We start from the raw sequence: 9,759 nt of genomic DNA, 5'->3' as shown, positions 1-9,759 counted from the left end.
AGCTGGGAACAGGGAAAACAAACTTTTAAACAGAAATTATTAAAATTAAGCTTTTAAAAAGCTTCATAGTATAAACATTAGAGCACTTCCTTCTTGCGAGTAAAAGTAATTGTCTGTTCCTAAGAGGATTTTTATGAACAAGGGCCATCTACAAAGAGACGGGACTATAAACATCAGATGGGCAAAATAAAACGATCCTCTAAATTCTGAAGTTAGCTATATTTTGTAGGCCAAACAGCAGGAGACCCATGTTATATTAGATTTAAGGTAATGTCAAATGACATTTCAGAGGCAGTATGTAGCTGTGAAAAGACATCAAAAAAAGCAGAGTGGACACCTCCACAGAAAACAATAATTATACAGCTAAACACACAGAAAGCATCCTGATATTCTGACAGACAGAATTAAAGCTGAAACAATTTGAAACCTGATATTCTGACAGACAGAATTAAGCTGAAACAATGTGAAACCTAACTAGAGCAATCTAACTTTGCTCAGATTGTGTAAGGGAGAGTTTTTCCTATACCTAATAAACAACTATAATAACATTTTATGTTAGTTACATGTAAATTGCCTTTTTACTCTTCCTCATTATTTCCTACATTTGTTAATATTTATTTTTAATTAGTCACTACAGAAGTGTAAAGCATAAAGACATTTCAGTGTTTTAAGATGAAAATAAACAGCTGTCATTAATGGTTAGCGATGTTCTGATATGCCTACATTAATTTTGTTTGCTTTGGAATGAATAATCCTGACAAACGACTATGAGTATTCTGCCACAATAATATAGATATAGATGATAAAATACATAAGTCTATGATAAAATAACCATGGGGAATGACCCACTTGGACATGACATACAGTCACTCCTCTCTGTTAATAAGTTTGTCTACAACATCATGCTTCCTATTGCTCCACCGGGTGCAGGTTCCGAAGAACAAAGTGACGGGGTCACTGCCAGTCTCTGTGAGGCACAGTAATCTACAGCCCTATAACTCTATCTCCTGGGAATTCCCTTGTTTATTATCTGAACTAATGCTTCCACTTCTGCTACTGTGTCATTAGAAAAAGCCATCACATGAATAAAATCAGAGGAATAAAATTCATTTGTGCAAACATTTTATAAGCATTTTAAATCAAACCAGCATCTTCAAGTAGCACATGGCTGAAAGAATATTAGGGAAAAAAACCAACCAAACAACACCTGAGGACAACAACATATTTTGAAAGGAAAAATACTTTAGTAACTAGAATAAGAGAGAAGTATCTGTCTTTGACACATTCTACACTAAGAAAAGGTAGACGATTCTCAGTAGGTTGAAGTAGATGCATTCAAAAATCTGCACACCCTTTGAAATTATTAAAAAAAAATAATCACAATTTTCAAGGAAGCAAATACAGCATCCCGTTAGGCTCGAGGCGTAGTTTTAGGATATAAAGAGTTTGGTGGCAAATACAGCACAGGGAATTCCCACCTAAGCCATGCACTCCTGTCTACGTACCCTAGAACATCAGCCCTTCTGCTGGACCAACAAACGTATTTCTAGGATCATGCCATGAACCAGAACAGTTACCCAATCTTCCTTAAATGTAACCGGCACAGCACAGGTCCACAAACAGCTATACTGGTCCTAACTGAAGAGGAGAGTGGGGCAGTTATAACTAGGTGAGGATAGAAGGTGACAACTTACTTAGCACTGCCACCTTTCATACTGTAAAACAAATAAAAATAAACCCAACCTGTATGCTGTCAGAAAAGAACATTTTCCAGTTGTTAATGATTGTTGTTAAGTGAGCAATAATTACCCATAGCATCCATTAAATTGTTTACCTATGGGCAAGTCAGTGATCTAAATATATTTAATTTCACCAGATCCTTTAATAATACAAGCAATTGTAAACTGATTTATTTACTACATTACATAATTGCTTCCCCAGAATCTGCAGCTATTTTAAAAATTCTATCCACCTTACAATTTATGCTTGTGGCTTGTTTTCATGATGGAAATTTTTTTTAGCCAGGAGTCCAAATTTAACCTACATTAAATCCCTATTTAAACTAAACACCCACATAAGCACTTCTCCCTACCAAGCGCTGGACAAATCCTAACCCTTATGCTATCTACCCAGGTGTCACTCACTAAAATTAGTAACGCCAGTTTTGTATAATAAACATACGCAGAGATTCACAACACCATTAACTTACCACTCTCATCAAGTAAGTCCTCCTCGTCATCCCCATCATTGTCCTCCTCCATCGCCTCCTCCTCATCTTCCTCCTCCTCCTCTTCCATATCCTCCTGCTCCAAGTCCGGGTCCAGGTCCGGATCACTCCCTGAGATTGACTCGTCTGACATGATTCCCAGTGGTGCTCCTTGTGCATTACCTGCTCATGTTCTACCGTGAGGCAGCCCTGCAAGAAAAGAGGTACATAATGAGCCTCATAAATCCCAACCTTTGAGCCTCAAGGCTCAAAATCATAGCAGGGTTACTACATATAAAAACACAAATCTGCCATCAGTCTTTTAAATAACAGTTACATTGGACTGTGCACAAAATCCTGTGTAGAAAGTGGATGCCATAAGCAATGTATCATAATGAAACAGACCCAGCATTGTAGAATCAATATCAGAACCAATATATTAACTAATCACTCAAAAAAACACCTCAATTTTGGTATCCTTGACATGTATACAGCAGAAAGATTCCTAGTATCAATGTCTGATTATACAAAGATGCAAAAATAAATAAGTTATGTGAAGAATTTCAGAACACTACTGTCCAAACATGAAGCTTAGAAAAAAAGGATCAGACTCAGAATCCCATATGGATACCTGTTACCTTGATCCCCAAGCACTGCAAACTTGATTGTGGTATGCAGACCACAGGTCACAGACAAAATCCACCCTCCTGACTTAGCTGTACCCACTGCCAAGGTCACCCATCTACTCATCACAGACTGCATGAAGCCCCCGTTCCAATAAACAGAACAAAGACAGCATTACCTTAATAACAGTACAGACAGGAGACAACAAAGATCCAGTTTTTAAAGGTTGTACGTTCCTTTGTAAAGCAGGTTAAGAAGAAAAGCAAACACAAAGGAACGATGGATCAGAGAAAATTTGCATGTCGTTCCTCTAAAGGACAAGACTGGAGCTGGCTGTGCATAACTCCTCTGTTATCCTCCTCCAGTGCATCACAGCAGAAATCATGGTACAAAACAACAACAAAGCCTAAAGAGATGGCCAGGGTGATTACGAAGCCACAAGTTTATCTGTTCAGATCACGAACTGTCACTTCTGGACAGCGATGGGTACTCTGCCACACACTAAGAATTATCATAAAGGAGCTGTGTAAGATGGATGAAAATGAAGAAACACAACCAGGAAAGGAAAATAAAGAAGGCATCTTGAACTCAAGGAACATAAAGCAAAGGATGTGTTCAAAAATCAAGCCTCAGAAGAATTACTACCCACACATTCCCCAGAAAGCTTTAAAGAGGGAAACATTCCCTTGTCACTCATTTTCCACTGCCCCCGACTTACACCACATTTCTAGTGTAAACTATAAAATGTTTAAGAACTAATCAGTCAAAAGGAAAAAAAAAAAAGCAACTTCTAAGCAGATAAGTCAGCATACATATCTACAAACACTTCAAGAAACAGAAATTTCTTTTTCAGCTGTGTTTCAGCAGTAACTAGATGAGCTCAGAAACTTGAAGCACAATCCAACACCCCTGTAGCAAGGCTGAAAATCTGTCAAGGATGCTGAATTATTCCAGCTGAAGTCATCAGTTCCTGCTTTGCCTCTCTCAGCTCCTCAGTAACACTGAAGAGGGTCTGACAGAACATGAACACAAGGGAAGAACAGGCTTTGTGGAGATTGGTGTTGTAACAGGAAGCCTTTCATCACTAGGTACCAGGCAGAGACAACTGAAGTCCCTACACTACTACACGTGCCACACAAAATAGGTTGGCTTCATCAAGCAGATCATAGAAAAGGCCAAAATCTAAATTAGCTCAGGTGGAAGTGTGCCAATTTATCCAAGCCAAACAGATTTATTCAACTTCTGTGGTCTGCTGGTAGGCAGGTACCGAGCCCTGTTGCTGCCAGCCTGCGGCAATACGGTGACCCCTGGGCACCGCACTGCTTATTTTCCCATGTCTGGTGATTTCAGTCAAGGACTGCAGATGCAAAGCAATCTATTATCAGAAGTTTTTTCCTAACAAATGCTGCTCTAAAGTCTATGTATATTCAAAACAGCAGCTTATTTTTACTTTTAAATAGCAACAAAGTTTCCTTCCAGGGGATATCAGCCCTAAGGAAAACAAACATTGTTTCACTCTTTACAGGTTGTGCTCAGGCCTGTAGCTGTAAAGCTGTATGGGTTTCTTTGTATTTCAGAAGGAGATGGTCAGTAGTATTACCTTCATAGGCCTCTGCTGGTCACCTGGGATTTCAAGGGGATTTGCTTATTCCCACATTGTCCATACCGTGCTATAAAGCACCTTGTATGCTATCTGCTGGAAACTGTATCAACAGAAACATATTAAAAAAATAATCCATGTTTTATTATCCCAGCAAACTAAGGACAAAAAAAAAAAAAAAAAAAGAAATACAAACACTACTAAAATGGCAGGAATGAATTCTCATCTACAAATGGGAAAAGCAGAAGTGACGTAATGCCACTAAATGCTCCAGGTCAAAGAATGACACATGATACAGTTTCCCTCATCAGTATCCTCCTGTATGTCATCTCTCGCATTTCATTGTTTGTGGCAGAACCTTAAAGAAAACCGAAACACAACACCACAAAACACTTTCTGAAAATTGTTTGAAGGAAAGGATATGGGTCCTTCTCTTTCTATAAATAAAACCAAACCCAGGGCAGAGCAGCTATCTCTCAGATTAGAGTACAAAAGGGCTCTAATCTAAGTTTTATTTTTGGTTAGCAGTAAGTACATGTTCTTTAAAAGCTAACTCTTAATATCCATTCAGCAGCCCCAGCCATATGCAAGAGAGTTAAACAGAAGCTTTCAAGAAGACTTAACTCCACCTTGCAGAAGCGGGTGAAACAAAGCTGGTTAACTCCTCGGTGCCTACTGTCATGCTGCTGTCTGCCTGCCTTCCTCCCTCCTGTTCTCCTCCTCACTCTGTGGCTCCCCAGCTGCTCTCCACTGGGTGCTCTCCATTGCGCAAGCCCCGGATCTCGGGAGGGCTCCCACCCTGCCTGGTGGCGCTGGGAGCTGGCAGCAGGGACATGGAGCACGCAGCAGGGACGTGGCACGACAGGCAGGTAGGCATTACACAGCTGCGAGACTGCCCTCGTTTCTCACACCGATCTGACCCAGTTTGGAGCCTTCCACCAAGGGGAATTACACAACAGGGCCAGATTGTAGCTACTGCTACTGTTTTATGGCTGAGTTATTCCAACCTGCCACATATCTTGCCTTTGCACACACAGGCGCACCGCGCTCAACATTTAATCGCTGTAGGAAGGGCACTTTGCAAGAGATAAACAGATTACTTTCACCTAATCAAAGTTACTGTTCATCTGGACTTTCTGGCCATCCCACATTAAATCAACCCACAAGCCTCCTGCCCTGCCATGGAAAGGGAAGCTGCACCCCAAACGGTATGCTGTATGGAGGGTTAACAGCACTGAGAAACACAAACCAAACCTGCTGCACCACAGTTTACAAAAGAAAGCCAGAGGTCCATACAGTCCATTGCCCAGTTCAATACCTGGTGAGGCCGCTGAGAAAACGGGGTGGGATATTAGGTGAAAGCACTTTGAAAAATTCCTCTTGCTTACTTAGGGAAGAGAAAAGAGCTGTCATGTTTATCCTACCCGGGAAGTTAAACCCTGCAATCAACTGCACATCAAATTAACATCCAAGACAGCCTCTCTCATGTATTATGTCCTGTCTTTCAACAAAGATAAAAATAGTTCAGAAGTTTTTTGGGCTTTGCTTTTTTAAGGTAGAACATTTCAGATAGTAAATGCCATGTGGTGATGACTGCCTCCTCCTTAGCCTGGCCAGAAAGGAGGCCCAGTTCTGGATGAGGAAACTTAAAGGGCTTGCAAATTTGGACACATTTCTGTTGTCCTTGTGTTTTTCTTTCACTTTGCAAAGGTCTAAAAATCGCCATTTCTTCTTACATATGAAGGTAGACAGAAATGCGAAAGCAAACTTCTTCCCTTCTAAGTGATAGTTTTTCATTGCAGGGTCATGCGTGCCATGCCCCAAACTATTAAGTGAAACAGCAAACGTCGTGGGATCTGGTGACTTTGCCCATTTCTGTACAACATCGCCGCTTTCATCAGAAGATTCATCAGCACTATAAAAACTAAACTATTACTTAATTAACTATTACGAATACAAACAAGTAAAAAGAAAGGATGCAGGACCGGGCAGACTGGAGTCCTTCCCCACCTGAGCAAGGAGGAGCAGGATTCCCCTGTCCCTCCAGGAAGCCAAATAAGCCAATGTGGCTTTACAGAAGCTCTTTGCCTGCTACAACACAAGTGATTTAGGCACAGGACACACTCGTTCATGAGTACACACCCATCCCATACAAATCCCTTCTGAAAGGGCAGGTTTAACACTAATGCTACTACAGTGCTGAATAGTAAAGAGGATTCCATCACCTCCCCAACCTCCAGCCAAGCCAAATACCTGGGACTCATCAAGATTTGTCCCTTAAAGCCTGTTTTGTAACCAAGACTTCACATCAGTCATTGTGGTGCCTGGCCATAGCAACAGGATCAAGCACACTGGCAAATAAAAAACAGAGGATTTTCACAGACAGTTTAATAAAATCGTGTGTTTCAAAGTCAGTGCTGCATAACGTCCTTCAGTTTCTGCTACACAGTCACATTTTATGGTAATAACAATTTCCTTTACCTTTTTTTGTTTGTTTGGCAGCAAAACGGTTGGTTCGTTGGGGCCATAAGATTTCTCTTACACACTCAGCTCACACACAAACACTTCAAACTGAATGCATATGCAGGTAACTGCTGGCTGCTTGGGAGAAAACTCAATTTTTTGCTAGATCGCATGCTAGCACAGTTTTCGTACCTTATAGGTAGCCTTCAGTAACTAATGGAAAATTATTAGAAAGAATACAGATGGATCACTAAAGAAGTCATGAGCTTAAGCTTCTCTGTAAGATAAAAGAATCTTTAACAGTTTGCAAGTAATAACTTGCAATGTTATTGAAAAGTAACAATGAATACTTTTTTGTTCCATTTAAAAATCTAATAAGAAACGTGAGATCAGTTGGTCTGGACAGTTTGATTCTAACAAACATTAGAACATCTCTAATTTACATTATGTAACGTATTAACATCTCTATTTTACATTACCATATAAAAATGGTGGGGGAGGGATAATCATTTAAAAGGATAAATATTTTCTCAAAAGAGCCAACAGTGCTACTGACCAATACTAGTCCAGCAGATCCTCTATATGTTTTTAACAAAGCAAACTTAAGCATTTACTGAAAAATAAACAGGATCTTCTTTCCCCCAGCGATAACCCCCACAAATTGCATTTAAAGCAATCCTTAATTGATTACTTTGTGATTTAAATCCCTTCTTCCTTTGCAGTCTGAGACTGTTAAGACTCCCGCAACACAGTTTTTCGGCTGCATGTCCTGGTTTCAGCTGGGGTAAAGTTAATTTTCTTCCTAGTAGCTGGCACAGCCCTGTGTTTTGGATGTAGTATGAACATAATGTTGATAACACACTGATGTTTTAGTTGTTGCTAAGTAGTGCTTATGCTAGTCAAGGACTTTTCAGTTTCTCATGCCCAGCCGGCACATAGCTGGGAGGGGGCACAGCCAGGACAGCTGAGCCCAACTGGCCAAAGGGGTATTCCATACCATATGACATCATACCCAGTATAGAAACTGGGGGGAACCACTGCTCAGGAACTGGCTGGGCGTCAGTCAGCAGATGGTGAGCAATTGCATTGTGCATCACTTATTTTGTATATTCTTTCACCATTGTTATTATTATTTTCCATTCATTTTCCATCCTATTAAACTGTCTTAATCTCAACCCACAAATTTTACTTTTCTTTTTTTTCCTTTTCTTTTTTTTTTCCCCTGACTCTCTGGGGAGGGGGGATGTGAGCAAACGGCTGCATGGTGTTTAGTGGCCTGCCAGGTTAAACCACAACATGGTGACTCATGGATAACTGGTGGCCACACACTGCTAGCTGGGAAGGAAGAAAACAATTCTCCTCCTTCATTCCCTCTTGTTCAAATCACAAAGAAACTAAGTGGCATTGATCCCCTCTCTAAGTGATGTGTTTACTACAGGAATATTAAACCAAAGAAAGGAAAAAGTAGCAGGCTGTAAAATCATAAATTGGAGAGCATCTGCTTGCCCTGGATCACCCTTCTGAGGAAGGCAAGTGTGCTTCTCCCCACCCCATGCAAACATAGGCACAACGCATCTATTCTTTGCCTGCATTTGATGTGAGTATTAAGGAGTCCACTGTGATTTGTGGGGAGCAGGGATAGAGAGGAAAAGAGAACAGAGTGCTTTAAAAACCACTTCCATATATCAGTTTTGGAAGAATTGCAGGACCTGCTTTTTTATTCTCTCTAGGTTAACAATCTCCTTCCTAAAAGGCACCACAATACTGAAACCAGCCTGAAACTGGTTGTTCCCTGACAACAAAAACAACAAAAGCTGCTGCAAGAAGGGGTGGGAGAAACTAAGAAAAAAACCCAAACACAACTCTAAAACCAACCTATAAAGAAAGAGAAGGGAGAGCTAATCCTTCCGCTCTGCTGACAGGACAGTGCTGGAGTGGAGAACGTGACAATGAACATTACATAAGGCCTGGCTCCCACTGCGATCCCGAACAAAAAGAGCTAGTGTGAGTCAACGGCAGCATCTGCAGATCATTGCACAACCCGGACTGGTGGCAGCGGCACACACCGGCGTCATCCGTCAACTGCTGCCAGAACCTCCTGCCACCAAGCTCCTTACTCTCCCGCATTTCAGAAGGGATGCGAGTACACCCTACTGCCAAGAGTGTCAACTTTTCATAACCTTTAAAGAAAAAAAACCTGAATACTCTTTGTAAGATGTCAGCGTTGACTTCCACAGACTCTGTAAGGCACTGACTAGCTCTTTACCTCTGGACAGAGCCCACACAAATGGGCAAACTATTTTTGTGTTTGTATTAATATGTATTATGTATATGTATATATATGTATAATTATTTCCCTCAACAATGTTGCATTGCTTTTAAAAGCAATTTGATCACATTAAAGTAGAAATTGGCTTCCTATAAATCAACTCTTTCCTTTAAAATACTCGAAATGTCCTCACCAGTAAACAGCCCTATCTAGAAGAGTGGTTTGTTTTGCACTGCATAAAATTTCAGGCTATCTGAGGCAAGAAGCATGTGATCGGTTTTGCTTCCAGTAATTACTGATACTCATCTGGATTAATACCATCACAAATGAACAGAAATTTTGTCTCTTCACAGAATCCCCATTTATGTTTTTAGCTCTAGCAACCGCTGTATAAATGGCACTTGCATTCCCTGCTAAAGAAAATGGGAAAAGGAAACTTTCCTTCCCTGATCACTGTTTCTGCTTTCAAAGCAAACAGGATTTTGACATAAAAGCCACTTTCAAGTATGCTTTTATAGGTTTTGCCCATGGTACTACAGCTATAGAAAAACAACCAGTACCTGTGAGAGAAGTAAAATCCTGAGAAAAGATTCAAAT

At 40.6% G+C, this 9,759-nt stretch overlaps 1 protein-coding gene across 1 annotated transcript in view; it reads right to left on the bottom strand.

The window, feature by feature from the left end:
* RAD54L2 (RAD54 like 2) overlaps window positions 1-9,759 on the bottom strand; it is a 68,634-nt gene that overhangs the window by 42,625 nt on the left and 16,250 nt on the right. Inside the window, 1 exon segment of the mRNA XM_009639370.2 lies at window positions 2,210-2,416. Within this exon segment, the coding sequence (XP_009637665.2) occupies window positions 2,210-2,360 (151 nt within the window). The 5' untranslated portion in view covers window positions 2,361-2,416.

The sequence above is a fragment of the Egretta garzetta genome, unplaced genomic scaffold (genome assembly GCF_000687185.1).
Source record: "Egretta garzetta isolate BGI_Z169 unplaced genomic scaffold, ASM68718v1 scaffold215, whole genome shotgun sequence".
Lineage (NCBI taxonomy): Eukaryota > Metazoa > Chordata > Aves > Pelecaniformes > Ardeidae > Egretta > Egretta garzetta.
This window is presented reverse-complemented; position numbering and strand designations above follow the sequence as displayed.